The sequence below is a fragment of the Bos taurus genome, chromosome 11, assembly GCF_002263795.3.
Source record: "Bos taurus isolate L1 Dominette 01449 registration number 42190680 breed Hereford chromosome 11, ARS-UCD2.0, whole genome shotgun sequence".
In the NCBI taxonomy this organism is placed as follows: Eukaryota; Metazoa; Chordata; class Mammalia; order Artiodactyla; family Bovidae; genus Bos; species Bos taurus.
In genome coordinates this window covers 87,190,440-87,206,129 of record NC_037338.1, presented here as the reverse complement: position 1 = coordinate 87,206,129, position 15,690 = coordinate 87,190,440, and the positions used below count along the sequence as shown (strand labels likewise).

General features: G+C 49.2%; 1 protein-coding gene and 2 non-coding genes across 6 annotated transcripts; all 3 read right to left on the bottom strand.

Annotated features, from left to right (window-relative positions):
* Window positions 1-1,365: 1,365 nt before the first annotated feature.
* On the bottom strand, window positions 1,366-8,516 carry ODC1 (ornithine decarboxylase 1). 4 transcript variants are annotated; one of them, XM_024998264.2, is made up of 12 exons: window positions 8,427-8,516; window positions 5,778-5,920; window positions 5,559-5,692; window positions 5,117-5,290; window positions 4,781-4,953; window positions 4,422-4,556; window positions 4,218-4,299; window positions 3,954-4,037; window positions 2,883-3,045; window positions 2,642-2,754; window positions 2,339-2,553; window positions 1,366-1,848 (listed from the first exon to the last, which is right to left on the bottom strand). In XM_024998264.2, the coding sequence occupies exons 3-12, from the start codon at window positions 5,658-5,660 to the stop codon at window positions 1,704-1,706; spliced, it is 1,386 nt and encodes a 461-aa protein (XP_024854032.1). In that variant the 5' UTR covers window positions 5,661-5,692; window positions 5,778-5,920; window positions 8,427-8,516; the 3' UTR covers window positions 1,366-1,703.
* LOC112448922 (small nucleolar RNA SNORA42/SNORA80 family) lies at window positions 7,038-7,169 on the bottom strand. Its single transcript, XR_003037381.1, has one exon. It is a non-coding gene; the product is annotated as a small nucleolar RNA SNORA42/SNORA80 family (small nucleolar RNA).
* Window positions 8,517-14,749: 6,233 nt separating the features above from the next.
* TRNAE-UUC (transfer RNA glutamic acid (anticodon UUC)) lies at window positions 14,750-14,822 on the bottom strand. The gene has a single exon. It is a non-coding gene; the product is annotated as a tRNA-Glu (tRNA).
* Between the last annotated feature and the right edge of the window lie 868 nt (window positions 14,823-15,690).

Here is a 15,690-nt window from a genome sequence, read left to right as displayed (position 1 = left end):
TAAAGTGAGGGAACAGCAGTTCCCAAGCCCTCAGTACAGCCTACTTTTTGAGAGGAAACCCTCTCCTCTTTTCAATCCATCATCAGTGCTTGTCACTAAGGTAACTTGTTATTCCTAACTTCTGAAAGTAAGACTACTTTACCAAAACCTTGGTGCCTAGCTTGTACTTCCTGGCACTAATCCACAAACATCAATTCCTCTATCTTGAACGTTAGTGGGCAGATTGAGGACCCAGACAAGGATCTGCTCACAGGAAGTGGGGCAGACTATTCATTTGAGAGTTCTTCCGCCTCTTCTGCCCAGACTCGCCAAACCTACTTTCTTGTGGCTCCTGAGAGGTCTCACTCAGTGGTCTGCCAACTAGAGCAGTGCTCTCAGGTCCAAGGACACCGGGAGTGGTGATGAGCCAAGGCCTAGTCTGGCTAAGTGGCCAGGAGGCAACAGCTGTCACAGCAGTGTGCTGTATCCAGGTGGAACTCAGGTCTGGGGGAAGGTGGCTTTTCAGAAACTAAGAAGTCACTCCCCTCAACTCCCTGGTAAAGGTACTAATAGCATCAGAAGTATTTAATCCAGCCCGAGAGGCAAGACGCTGCAGCCTCCGTCTGTGCCTGTGTGCTATCTCCCGGTGTCCCTCCAACAGCGCTGGCGAGATACTCGATGTCACCTGCAGGGACTGGGGCCAGTGAGAGACTTACTCAAGTGACTCTGGCTCTTCCGTGGCCTGCCCTCCTGTCCAGAGCTACGGCAAGGATTCACAATTCCTGTCTTTAAATTTAAATGCGAGCCTGCCACCCTTTTTCTGAGGTGTGGGGTCCAAGTTGAGTAAGAGAATACAAAAGGCCAAGGTCAGATGAAGAGCTACAACTCTGTATCAAGCTAGTTTGTAACTGTACCTTTTCCTGTGTGTGAAGTCAAGGTGCAAATATGAGACTGGTCTCTGGAGGCAGGGCTCAGAGGGCCCTGTGTACCCCGCCTAGGCAGCCGCTGTAACAGGCAAAGACCACTTAGTTAACAAGGGGCTCTGGCGTGCCAAGCTCAGTCAGCATCCAGGGTGGGGAACCACTGACACCTGAGGCTGCCCATGGTCTCGCCTGTCCTTTTCCTCCCCCTGCTGTGGGGTTAGATGCCCTCACTACTCTTTGAAACGCCACAGCAGACTTTCTCCAGGACTCAGACTTGAAATAAAAATGTCAAAACAGAAAAAAAGTATTCCACAGATTTTTAAAACATTAAAAACCTGTCACCTCCTCAGTCTTTTGGGGCAATTTTCTCAGCCTACAGGGAAAAAAACAAATTCCCACCTATAACACACGCTCAGGTGAGCCGCCTGAAATGAACACACCGTAAAAACTTCCCAGTGCCAAGTTATGTCAAGATCCTTTATTCCTTTTTGTTAAAACCGGTCACAACACTAAGCTTCTGGCCTATCCTGCTGATACACAAGCCACAAACGCTTGCTCAGCAGTTGAAGCCTTTAGTAGCATGTTTGAAAAGTGAATAAAAATCCATATAAAACAAATATTCAAATAGTTTCCATAGGAACACAGATAAGTGTGACCCCATCTCCCAGTCTTCCACATTGGTGCACCTGTGCCAACCCTACTCACATAGACATCTCAGAACTAGCAGTAATTAAGTTAAATGGTCCCCCCCAAACCCTTAAATCAAGCTAAACTCGCAGTTAACAGCTACAAGAGTGGTATCTACACGTTAATACGCGTGGAAGCGCAGGCTGCCGAGTGCCGCTTCATGCCGCTCTCCCAGGCACAGGACACGGGCAGGGGACCGACGTCCGGCTCCTCCACTCCAGGCGGGAAGTCCTGGGTCCGGATCTGCTGCATCAGTTGCCTGCAGGAGACAGAGGCGGCAGTCAGAAACCCTGAGTCACCGCCAACCAAGCGGCTCCACACTGCGTGACACAGTAACCTATTCATGAGCCTATTTACATCTCTGGTCACTATGTCATCAGGAAGCAATTCAATGTAGTGCTACAGCAAGCATTTCTTCAGAATCATCTTTTTGGTAAGAAGAAAACCACAAGTCACACGCACGAATTAAAGTATTCTAGGTACAGAAATAGACTGACCAGTCTTTTCTAAATCAACTTTGCCTTAAAATTCTGCAACTATATACATCACTATTACTGGAGGAATTTTCCTTTCATTGTAATTATTCCAAAATTTTTAAAGCATATATTCTTAATATGGGGAGAAAAACAAAAAATAATTGTTATTATTTAATTCTAAGCAATTTCTTAATTCTACTGGACAAGAACAAGCATAATCAACCCTGGAAAGTACCTAATTCTTATCAGAACCAAACACACACTGTCACTAACCACGTTGGCCCTGACATCACATAGTAGATGGTGGGTCTCTGGAATCCATTGAAGGTAGAAGCAGCAGCAACAGTGTAAGCACCCATGTTCTCAAAGAGCATCCAATCACCCACATGCATCTCAGGCAGGTTACAGCGCTCAACAATGCGGTCCAGGCCGTCACAGGTCGGTCCCCAGATGCTGGATGAATAATACTTCTCATCTGGTTTGGGTCTCTACATTTGAGACAGAGAAACACACCTGCTTACACTTGTTCTGACCAGTCATCTTTCAACTGGTGTATACAACACATTTGGAAGGTACCTTCTGCAGAAGAGGCTTCACGTGTGCGTGATCATAAAGGATGCAGTTGAATGACCCATATACTCCATCGTTCACATAATACATAAATGTCCGATCAGTTGACTCCTCTTCATCTAGAAAAGCAAATTTAAAAAAAAAGAAGAAAATAATTAGAAAAGCAGAAATAGTCTCAATTACCACTTAACCATTTTAGATACGAACTTTCAGTATATATATGTAATGATTCAATCCTGATACCTACCATCAGAGCCTGTCTGTTCCTTTAATACAAGTTTTTTGGCAATAATATTAACTGCGAGCGTGAAAGCTGATGCAACATAGTATCTGCCCGGCTCAGCTATGATTCTCACTCCAGAGTCTGATGGAAAATACTTGTCCAGTGCTGGGTTGATTACACTGGTGATCTACCAGAGTGAGACAGAAAAGAGCAGTTGGTCATCAAGGGAACTCACATGAAGCAGTGCTTTGAAACACACCATCAAAAACATTGAGAACTGCCATCAGCAGAGGTTTATCTTCAAACAGTAAAAGATAAACACCTCCCTGAAAACCAGTCTGCATATCCTGTGGTTTCATTTTGATTCCCCTCAAGACTTTTTACTCTTTATTATGGTATGATTTTATTAAGCAATGGGACAAATTTATTACCAGTGCCTAAATATTTTTATCTAACATGTAAATATATACTAACAAGGTAAACTCTGTATTCTTCCTATTCACATAAATTTTACCTAAGAATGGATTTTATAAGTGGCATGTAATGGCTTACCTTCTTAAATGACTAAAAAGCAATGTTCTAAGTAAAGGAAGCACAAAATCTAGCAAACGATGTACTAAAGTCAACAGGTTCTCTTAACTCCACAGTGACAATCCTCAATTTTCCTAAGACTTTTGAAAATATTGTCTCATTTTATTTTAGAAAACCAGTAAGATAATACAGGGCTTCCCTGGTGGCCCAGAGAGTAAAGAATCTGCCTGCAACGCACAAGACCCAGGTTTGATCCCTGGCTCAAGATGATCCGCAGAGAAGGAACTGGCTACCCACTCCAGGATTTCTGCCTGGAGAATTCCATGGACAGAGGAGCCTTGCAGGCTACAGTCCATGGGGTCACAAAGAGTTGGACACAACTGAGAGACTAATTAATTAACGTAATACAATTTTAAATATCACAGAAGTCATTCAAAATACCACACAAGACATTTACTTTCATGTTTGAACAGTCCCTTTTGGTTATTAGTTGTAACATATAAGTTTTGAAACATTTCAAAAAGGAACCTAAGAGCTACAGACTGTAATTTTGTTATAAATTACCTCTTCAAATTTAAGCTTTACATCCTCTGATCCAGGAAAGCCACCACCAATATCAAGCAGATACATGTTGAAACCAACCTCAGCCTAGAGTCAAGAAAATTAAGTCAATCAGCCAGATTAACAAGTCATGAAAAATGTATGCAGCAGGTTAAGGTTAAATATGTAATATGAGATGACTTTTACAAAGGTAAATTCTAGAACTGGGACTAGTTGTTAATGCCATCCCTGCCCCCCTCCTCACACATGGGGCTCACAGATACTCACGCCCATGTCAAAGACACAGCGGGCATCAGAGATGGCCTGCACAAAGGTCTCAGGATCAGTACAGCCACTTCCCACGTGGAAGCTGGTGTCAAAACACAAAAAATACACTATTTCTTACTATTTCTGGAAATAACTATTCATGGTGGGAGAAAACTTGCATTGTCTAATACTTCATCTCCATCTCTGCCATCACCAAGATCTCACCTGACACCAATGACATCAATATCTAGCTCTTTCGCCCGTTCCAAAAGAAGCCTGCTGGTTTTGAGTGTGGCACCAAATTTGACACTGAGGCGACAGACTGCTTTGGAATCATCAGTGGCGATCCGTAAAACCAACCTAGAAGCAAGAAAAGTATATCAAATTTCCCACCGACACAAGATCATCTACAGCCGTGGTTAAAATAAGACTCCTTGGCTCTGATACCCTGTGGTCTGAGTCTAATTTGGTTTAACTCAGTACACAGATAATTTACTAGTATGGAAATCTAACAACTGGAAATTTGAGTTTGTTCACATTATACACGTCCCATATCTGATCCGCCCTCAAATGGAGTAACTCACTTGGCCTTTGGATGTGCCCTGGCAACTTTCATCAGCTCAACTTCACTATCAAAAGTCATCATCTGGACTCCGTTATTGGCAGCATACTTAATCTGAGACACTTGTTTACATGGATTTGCATAGATAATCCTCTCTGGGGGCACCCCGAGACTCTGCACCAATTGTATTTCAGTCTGAAAAAGAAGAGGTATTTACACATGTAGTTAATATATAGAAAATCTGGCCCATGCCCACTCTCTTTAGCATCCTCTGCTCAAGCAAAGTAATTCTGATCTGCCCTGCTGGGAGCACCAGGGCCATTACAGACATCATTTGAGTTCTGCTGCTTTTGCTCACCTTGCTGGCACAGTCAAATCCTGTCCCAATGGCAGCGAGTGTCTTCACTATGGTTCTGCTATCATTGCATTTGACGGCATAAAAGGGGGTGACCCGAGGAAGAGCTTTCAACCATCTCAGATGTTTCTTCAGAATGTCTCCCAGGTCCGCAACATAGAAGGCATCCTTATCATCCTGCAATAAGAGTGGTTACAGGAGACCCATCAGCAATTTAACAGATGTGACCAAGGCACAGCCTTCCCTTCTCTTGCCCATCATTCTCATGAACCCTACTCTAGTCAATCATGGACATGATAATCACTATTGTTACTGGAGGATCCACAGCCAATTAAACTCCCAATTCCCTAACAAGACATTTCCATAAGACCCCTCTCAAGTTTCCCATTCATCTGCCTAACATTCTCAAAGCTGCACTACCAGCATAGACTTCATATATACTTACAGAATAAGAAACTTCATTAATTTTTTGGTCCAGAATATCCTTGGCAGTAAAGCCTTCATCCAAGAAATGGCAGTCAAACTCTTCATTGCTAAAGCTGTTCATGGTTTCTTGACGTCTTTTTGAGACACAACAAACTGCAAATAGGGCAGACAAATCTACTCAGAAGTCTTAATACTTAGTAACTCCTAAGATAAACTTGTAACAATCACAAATACTTACATAGAAAACGTAAAAGAGATGGAATTTAAAGGGATTATGCCAACTTTTCACAAAGGCAATTCCCCAGGAATTCCAAGTCCACCGAAGATGCGTGTGCTCTCTGTGCAGCAGTGGAAATGTTCAATAAACACACAATCTGCTGTCTACCTTCAGAACACATTAAATTGGAAGATCAGGTATTGACAGCACACAGACACACACACACACAAGAAGCAGGGCTACTAAACCACCCTCCAGACAGCTCACTCCCTGGGTTTGCAAATCCTATTATTCCTAGGTTTAAGTACCATGATTCTATAAATCTCAATGGAATGAGAACCTCACAAATTCAACACTAGAGTTTTTCACACTCAGCTTCCATATATAGTACCGTACTTAGTCACTCAGTCGTGTCTGACTCTTTGTGACCCCATGGACTGTAGCCCGCCAGGCTCCTCTGTCCATGGGATTCTCCAGGCAAGAATACTGGAGTGGGTTGCCATGCCCTTCTCTAGAGAATCTTCCCGACCCGGGGATGGAACCCAGCATTGCAGGTGGATTCTTTACCAGCTCAGCTACCAAGGAAGCCCATATAGTTTTGTCCACCTCAAAAAAGGCACTCCAAACATTCCTGCTAAAATGCAGAATACAGGTTTCAGAAACTTTCCTGCACTTAGTCCACTGAGAGGGAAAAGGCTTCATGACAGTTAGCTTACTTTATTTCAGACCTGTTTTTCTCTCGAAGCTTAAAACACCATGATAGCAATTTAGCAAAGCTGCCATATAAACACCTTGCTATTTCTGACATTTGCTAAGTCTTATACAGAAGAACTTTTAGTGAACAACAGGCATTGTTATCAATTTACTGAGTGCTCTAAATTTTCCTGAGAAATGAGCTAATTTTCATGCTAGGCATGTGTTTTTTTAAAAAATGCAATCTAAAAAAAATCAACAGAATGTATTACAGCTGCTGTATCTGAATGGCAATCAATATTCTAAAACCAGTGCTGCCTACTTAACTACTTGGGATTCTGGGAATCCCAACTATCCTCACAGGCACTCTAACTTACATGCTTGGCTATGAATGATAATCACCTGGGAGTCATTCTCAACTATGAATTACAAAAATTAGCAAACAATGATTTATGAATAAACAAAAATAAAGCTCATTTAACCATCAGAGCCACTGTCCTTGGCGTTCATGAAACGTGACATAGGTCAATGAGTTACCTTAAAATAATTATTTTAATCTATTTAATCTGATAGGGAGGGCATCTTTTCCACTGTGCAACCCACTTCAGTGCCTGCAGCCTACTGCCAGAGGCCAGGCAATGGTTCGGGCCGGATTTACTCTGGCATGGGACACTATGAGAGGCCCAGGGGGACGAGCCTGCCATAAATCCAAACCCATGCATGGGAGAACTTGCGAGACTTGATCTAATGTGACTTGCTGGCTTTGTCAACCTCCTAGTTTCCTAATTCGCCCAGAGGAGAAGGGAACAGACCAACAGCCAGCACACACATTCTGTTTACATAAGTAACATTTAAATAGGGTCACCAGTGATAGACTGGGCCGTTTAGGGTCTTTAAAAAAAAAAAAAGACAACATTCAGGCTTAAACTTAGCAAGTGTGTGTTTCTCTGAAACACACCACTATTAAGTATTTTGCTTCCTTGTATCTTTCAAAGCTTTACTTCAGTAACTTTTGATACAGAGAAAGTTCACCCTAGAACACCTTTGGGTGTTTTCTGTTATGGCTACGTTACTTAAAATGACATGGATTAGCAAAACGTGGTCCTTCTCTGGTAATTGGGAAACGTTAGACAGGTACCAATTCAAACCGCAACTGAAAATTTACAAATCGATTAAATTTTATGTTTGAATGAAATTAGCACATTCTGTCCTCCCTACTAGACACTCCTAAGAGGTTCTGCTCCCCACATCTTGCCTCATTATTTCGGATTCTCAAACAGTAGGCCGTTTGGGGAAAATCTTGGGACTGGCTCCTACGTCTTGGTCGTTCTCCTGATCTTAATAATCTAAGGACTTTTCTTAAATCATCAAGTCATTCAAAGATTCCGTCAACATTTCTAAGCCCGGCCGAGCAGTATCAGTTACACACGGGTTATCTCAGCTCTAGCGATCTGAGTGGCTTTCTATATTGGGCCATTCGCTCTGTACACACAGCAAGGTAAAAAAAAAAAAAAACCTAAAATTAAAAAAAAAAAAAAAAAGGAAATTCCAGGGCAACACGGCGGAACGGCACGTGCACGAGAGGCCGGCACCCCGAGACCTGTGCCGGGCTCGCTTCCTGCCTCTCCTGCACCTGCTACCGGACCACCACATGCGTTTAAAAAAAAAACAGCGGCTGAATGATCGAGCTCCTCAAAGAGCTTCCGGCTCAGAAAACCCTCACTGACGTGGTTCAGAAAAGGTGAACCCCGGGCCGTTCCAGCGCCAGGCTGCCCTTGAGCCGGGAGGGGTCGGGGCCCGGCTCCACTCGGGACCCCGAGGGCCGAGGAGCCGGGCTCTGCGACCACGTGTCCTCGCAGCTCCAGGCGCCCGGTCGGCTCCGGCCTCCGGGACACGTGGCCGGCACCCCCTGCCCCTCACCCGCGCCCGCCCGCCCGCCCGCCGGCCTCCCTACCGCCCGGACGCGACCCCTTTTACCTCAGAGCACAGGGGCGCGGCGGGCCAACCCCATGGAAACAACGCGCCGCCGCCGAGCGCTGCAGGATCCGCCGGCCGCCCCGCCGCCCCCGTCAGCCGCTCGCCCGGCCGCCCGCCGCCTCGCTCCCTCCCGCGGAGGACCGCCGGCCCGAGGTGGCGCCGGAGCGCTGGCAGAGGGGCGGCGGCGGCGGAGGCTCAGGGGGAACTGACAAAGCCCGGCGCGCCGCCGCGCCGCTACTTATAGCGCCGCGCGTGTCGTCATGGAGACGCACCAGCTCAAACCAGCCGCGATCGGTTCCGTCCGGGCGTCCTCCCAGGGAGGGGGCGGGGCCAACCCGGGATGGGGAGAGGGAGGGGTGGGGGTCGCCGGCTGATCGACGTCAGCACCTCCCAGCCCCGCCAACCCCGCCCCTCCCTGGCCCGCCGCCAGCCCGCGCATGCGCACCAGCCGCGGGCTGCCCGGGGCTCCGCGCGCCCGGCCGGCCGCCTAAGGCTGCTCTCCTCTGGCACGCCAGCCGAAGGATTGCAAAACCTGCCTCTGAACGCCCGCCGGATGGCAGCGTGTGCGCCAAGCCAGCGCTCTCCTTCCACCTGGCATCAAATGCCGCGTGCCCTCAGGCAGAGAACGGAAATCGCTTGGCGCGAGCGGGCCACGTGGACCCTACCTGGCGGACCCGGGCCCCTTTCTTTCTGCGGGGCGTCTGTATATGCCGGTGGGAGGACCTGGAGGTGATCCTGGAGCAGCTCCAGCGCACGATGAAGGGGGGCAGGAGGCAGAAGGGGCAGCGGTCAGCGGGCAAATTAAGAGGCACAGCTCTGGGCAGCTCTCGAGCCGCTGAGCGTATTGAACCGCGTCTGACATGTCCGGGTGTCTTCCTAGAAGGTAGAGGGCACGCGAAGAGGCACGTTGCGCTTGTTAAGCCAGAGAGACTCTTCTAAGGGCATTAGGGCAAGGGGTGGGAGGTAACAGGTCTGCAAGCCACCGGGCGATCCACTGTCCTTCGTATTGTTCAGTCGCTCAGTCGTTTCCGACATTGCGACCCCAGGGACTGCAGCACGCCAGGCGTCCCTGTCCGTCACCATCTCCTCCTGGAGCTTGATCAGACTCCTGTTGGTTGAGTCGGTGATGCCATCCAGCCATCTCATCCTCTGTCATCCCCTTCTCCTCCTGCCTTCAATCTTTCCCAGCATCGGGGTCTTTTTCTAGTCAGTGGGCTTATCAAATCCGGTGGCCAAAGTATTGGAGCTTTAGCCTCAGTCCTTCCAGTGAATATTCAGGATTTATTTCCTTTAGGATGGACTGGTTTGATCTCCTTACAGTCCAAGGGACTCTCAAGAGATTTCTCCAACACCACAGTTCGAAAGCATCAATTCTTCCGTGCTCAGCTTTCTTTATGGTCCAACTCTAACATCCATATATGACTACTGGGAAGACCATAGCTTTGGCTATTCAGACCTTTGTTGGCAAAGTTATGTCTCCACTTTTTAATATGCTGTCTAGGTTTGTCATAGCTTTTCTTCCAAGGAGCAAGCATCTTTTAATTTCATGGCTGCAGTCACCATCTGCAGTGATTTTGGAGCCTAAGATAATAAAGTCTGTTACTGTATTGAGTGGCGCTTATCAATGACTTCTCTGAGGGCAGCTATGATTGGCTTGCTTTGGGAGGTTATGTGAGTCCCAACACAGCACCAGTGTCTACAGGAGGAATACATATGGCAAAAACTGGGAAACTGGGAGTCCCCAGGAGTGCAGCCAAGACTCTGGTAAAGAACTGGCCTCTCCTAGATGCTGCCCACCCTCACCACCGCTGCCGACCTCAGGGAGGCACGTGGGGCATTTTTTTCCCCTTGCATTTAAAGTGTTCCTTCCCTTGTAGACAGTCCAACAGACACCATTATGTCCCAACGTCGGGTGTGACTGACCTGAGGGCTGCGGGTGGGAGTAAAAAGCTGTGAAACTAGGGCCCGCCACACAGTCAGTGCAGGGAACGAGCCTGGCAGAGCTCAGTACTATTGTCTACCTCGGTCTCAATTTGCTGTGTGATCTTGGGTAAGTTACCTCCCCTCTCTGGGCCTCAGGAGAAAAGTGGACTAGATGACCCAAGGATCTTTACTGCTACAAAAACCTCCTTTGTGAAGAGTACTAGTTTGATGAATGCAGAAGTGAGTGAGTAATCTAACTTTCCCTGGGCCATGCATGGCTCCCACAGAATCAAGAGACACCAGAAGAGGGTAAACAGCAGCGAGTCCTCGTCCGTGAGGGGACATGACAGCTGCCTTTACTCTTGGTCGCCCTGATCAATTTCATCTTTACACAGTCCTTGAGCAACCACTGAGTACCAGGTACCACTATGGGGGGCTGGGGGCGGGGGGCTGGGGGGGAGTTACTCCACCCCAGAAAGTTTAATTCCTAGGAGGGATTGAGATTAACAATGCAATAAACAGTCCCATCTGAGAACATTATAGCCCCAGGCACTAACTAAGTGGGACAGCTTGGATTTCGTGGTGAACACTGGGATTTGTCCCCGCTCTGTGAAGAAACATTTTGTTCCAGTGACACGCAGATTTTTTTCCCTCAAACTCCGGAAGTCTCCCGTGTCCAGTGCCAAGGCCAAGAGGGAGCATTGTCTGTGCTGCCCCGCCCTCCCAGGCCCATCAATCAACCAGTCCTTGTGGCGATCATTGTCCCCTGCTATTGGGCTTCCTTCCAGCGGGGGGAACCGGATGTCTCCGAGTGTGGGATCCTAGTGGGAGCCTCATGTGGGGAGAAGGCCAGCCAACCCCCCCCCCGCCCCCTCCCAACCCCGTCCTGCCTGCAGCTTGCTGTTCTGTGACCTTGGCCATCTCCTTGACCCTGAATGAGCCTCTCTGTCTCCAGCCATCAAGGGTCTGGCCCTGGTCTAGGGTCTCTTTCAGCTCAGTCCTGTGATTATATTTTAGAATTAGAAGTATTCACTAGAACAAAGAGGCGATTCAGGAAGCCAGGTGGTCTGTCTCTCTGCCACTCACACGTGCCACTCCCGCACGGGTCACCCCTACACACGGCATCTCCTGCCAGCCCACCTCTAACATACACACTGCATGTATGTTGCACTCTCCCGGAGGCCTGGCCATGCCCAGATGACCCATCTTGACCCAGATGGGGAAACAGAAGCAAGGGAAGGAGGAGGTGCTGGTTCCCTGAGGGCTGGCCCTGGGGCTGCAGGCAGACTCTTGACTTTGGCCTTAGGCCTGGGAGTCAGCAGGCCTGAGTCATTAAACCCAATTACTAATCTGGATCCGAGAAGATAAATCTACAGTGACTAAACCTGGTCTTGTTCAAATGCATGGCATTCTTGTATTTCTGCATAAATTCCATAGACTTTATCTTCTCCCTTACAATTTTATTTTTTTTTTCAGAAAAGCAGCAGATCCTTGCAAACTATGAAGTTACCCTTACATGGAGATAAGGTTTTTGTGTTTGGTGCAGAGGCAGTAACTTAGAGAAGTAAGCAAAAACATCCGAATGCACATGGGACATGCCAGTAAGATCGGTGCCCTTGGTCATCCCACCTCAATTCTGGGACCAACTCCAATGATTTTAGCTGCCTTCAGCACCTAGCTCATCATGAAACCCTGAATATCACTTCTGCTCTCTGAATCTCAAGGCCTTTCGGTAAAATGTTCTTTAGCTGGACTGGACTGGATCAAAGCACTGATGTCCTAAGAATCTCTGACGTATTTTACAAAGAACTCTGTATAAATCTGCTGACCACATTTTCTGACACCAAAAGTGAGGACATGTCTGGCACAAAAGGTGTTTTCTCTTAAGTTATTTACCCGAAAGGACTAATAAAGGTACATGATGATTACAAATGCATGGAGTCACCTTTCCTGAACAGAAGTAACATCAAAGATGATGGTCAGCAAGAATTTACGTATCCGTGTCCTCAATATTGAACAGTCAACGTCGAACTTTTCAGAAAATGGGTTTGTGTCCGGTCCACTTGTCCGTTGTCATATTCCACACCAAGTTTCTTCCCAGGAGTGTAGTAAGAGTTGACTCTGGAGTGAGGTTTATGACATCCGGCCACAGGAGGACGTTGGGACCTGTCCTGCCAGGGTGCCACTAACTCAGGGAAGTGGGACTCAGTCACGGCACACAGCTAGTCACGTTTGGACGTTTGACCAAAAATAGAGCTCGGAAGTTCAGTCACTCACTAACCCTCCAGCCCTGCCCTTGAATTGTTTTAGGTGTTTCCAAAAGTCCAATCCACCCTCTGAGGCGGAAAGTGTATGTCTTTGCCAATTTCCAAATGATGTGCCTGGGGCAGCTGGGAGCTTCCCGGGAGGCCCTCCTTGCTCTGAACCACACAGGTGTCATCGGAGAAATGGAGCATCCCCAAAAATACCTGTCAGAAGCCAAAGACACCAGTGGAAACCCCAGGACATTTGTGTTACGAAGCGTTGTTGCATCACCGCCCCACCCGGCCTCCACCCTGGTGCGGCTCCCTGGGAGGTGCTGGGACAAGGGCTACCTGGCAGGAAGTGGGTCAGGGCCTCCGGGAGCCCAGCAGGGCCTGCGGCTGGTCAGTGCCCACACGGTACATTGCAAAGAAGAGGTGGCCTCTGTCCAGGGGTTGAAGCAGGCGCTCACTTGCCTGGCGCATTGATTGTAGCGATGCTTTGCTTCCCCCTCGCCTGCCTTTTCAGCGGACAGAAGTCAAGAGTCCGAGGAAGCGTGTGCCCGGCCAGCTTCGGACACTCCACCTACCTCAGATGTGGTTTCACAGCAGGACGGGTTTCAGATCTGACCAGGCATTTGTTTGAAATCCTTCACCGGTGGCCCTTGGTCCACAGGGTAAAGGCCTAACCCCTTAGGCTGGCACCCAGGACCCTCTGACTCTGCCCTGCTCACCTCCCCAGGCTCACCCACCTCCTGCTGCCCCAGGCCCTGCAGGCCTGACATCCCAGCCCAGATCACACTGGACAGGCTCCTTGGGTCTCCCACTCCTGCTCCCTTTGAAGTCAGGACCACGATTTATTTCTTTGTTTAGGTGTCTAGCCCAGGACCCGGGACACAAAAGCCTATCGCTGATGTTAACTTGAAACTAGGGCCATCCTGAGAAATCTGTGATTTGCATTTGCTGCATGACTGACAAACTGATGGGAGTTTCTGAAAGTCAGGGGATAAAAAATTCAGAATGTTTTTCTTTGGTCATCTGTTCGTTTATTCAATACACATTCGTATTGTGTCTGCTACGTGCAAGTGAGGTACTAGGTGAGGGAAGATCCCACCTCTGGATCCAGCTACGGGCTGGCTTCTTGGGGACCAGCAGGGAACTGATGGGTGCCCAATGAAACCTGACCTTCTCCCCAATGCTTAAACAAAACTGATTTCTTTTATTTTCTCTTAAGCTCCTGGTGATTGCATCTGACCCGACATGCCGCAGCATCTCTTCTAGGTTTGCCATGGCCCCATTTTTGCCGGAGCCGCACCCTGGTGGGGCCCCACCTGTGGGAATCCCCAGAGTCTACAAGACTTCTTCCTCCCATGGCAGGGAACAGCACGCAGAGGGCGCTTGCACAACTTAAGCCATCTGGGAGGTGTGCGCTCTCTTCCCAGGAGCAGGGTGAGCATCACTTTCCTGCCAAGTCAGAACCGAGGCTGTCCAAGCAGCCAGCAGGGTCACTCCGGTCTGAGCCCTGGGGGCCCCTGGACACAAGACAGCCATGGGATCCCCAGTAGGGGCTGCAGGAACACCTAAAGAGGAGGCTCATCGCCTCCCTTCAGACAGCCTGCGGGCCCTTGTTCTAAGCCAGGACCCTCCTGCCGCTGCAGGGAAGATGAGCAAAGGAGGCCCCTGCCCTCAAGGCGCTGACAGTCCGAAGAGGAGACTGATCCCAGGGTTTTTGCTCTGCACGTCTGGTCACTGGGACAGTGGTCACCCAGGGCAACCACCATGGGGCCCAAGGGCAGAGGGGTGAGCTCCATCTGGGTGCTAGGAAGAGGTCAGGGAGACCTCTGGGCCTGGGGAGGCTCGTTCAGGGCTGAGGTGGGTCAGGGAGGTGCCCGGGGCACACAGGACTGGAACAGGACCTCGGGGTACCACCACAGGCCCCGCCTCACTTGAAGAGAGGACCGAAGAGTATGGTGGGCGGGGGTCACTCTAGGGGTATCATCCGACCCCCAGGGGCTATTGCCTCACTGAGCAGACAGTCTGGCTCTGGCCCCAACCTGCATTTTCCCATCAGCCATGCCAGATCCTCACTGACAACAGCACCCAGTGATCTGACAACTTTTTCATTTATCGGCCGTACCTGGAGACTTGTGGGATTTTTAACTCCCTGACCAGGAATTGAACCCAGGCCCTAGGCAGTGAAAGTGCCAAGTCCTAACCCCTAGACCACCAGGGAAGTCCCAGGACCCCGTGGTCTTAGAAGGCAAGGAGGGCCAGCAGACACAAGTACAAATCCTCCCGCCTCAGCATGCCCTGTATCACTGAGGCCAGAGCAGGCAAGGCAGTTCAGCAGAGGGAATTGAACTGGGACAGGAGCTAGCTCCAGAGATAACTGGGTATCTGACAGCTGCAGGAAGCACCACCACCCACAGGGCTGGGCGATCGAGGGCCACCTGCAGGGGACCTGGGGGCTGTCCAGTGGGGACCTGGGGCTGAAACAAAGAGGATGCTGCCTGAAGCAGAGAGACAGGAGGGCAAAGATCAGCTCCTGCCATCCTCCAGGCTCCTGCCGTGGCTTCTGCCCTGAACCTGTTGGCCAGAGAGCTGGCAGGTGCGATTTCCCGGGGTCAGCCCCCATTTCCACTCACCATGAGACACAGAGCAGGGCCTGATGGGGTAGGGAATGGGTCTGAGATCCAGCAAGCCAAGGAGAGGCCCAGTTCCCTTTCCAAAGGCTTCTCAGAACCTTCCTGCCTGCTTGGGAGGTCACTTCCCAAGAAGGGTCTGAAGGGCACAGTGTGACGTTATAGGCTGGCTTAGGCAACAGGGAGAATTAATCATCTGCTCTAAGGAGAAGGCTCAAGGAAGGGAGGTTCCAGTATCATTCACTCAGAGCCTTGAGGGCAACGCTAGAGACCAGACCTTTCCAGCATTCTCATTTCTGTGCCTGGAGTGTGGGCCCAGCTCCCCTCATGGTTCCAAGATGGCCCCAGCTCTCGGCACCAGGTACAGAGAAGATGAAGGCTGGTGGAAAGTGGGAAAGGACATCTCTACCTCTTATCTAACAGATCGTTTCCCTCAGGACACTTCTGTTCCTGTCTCTC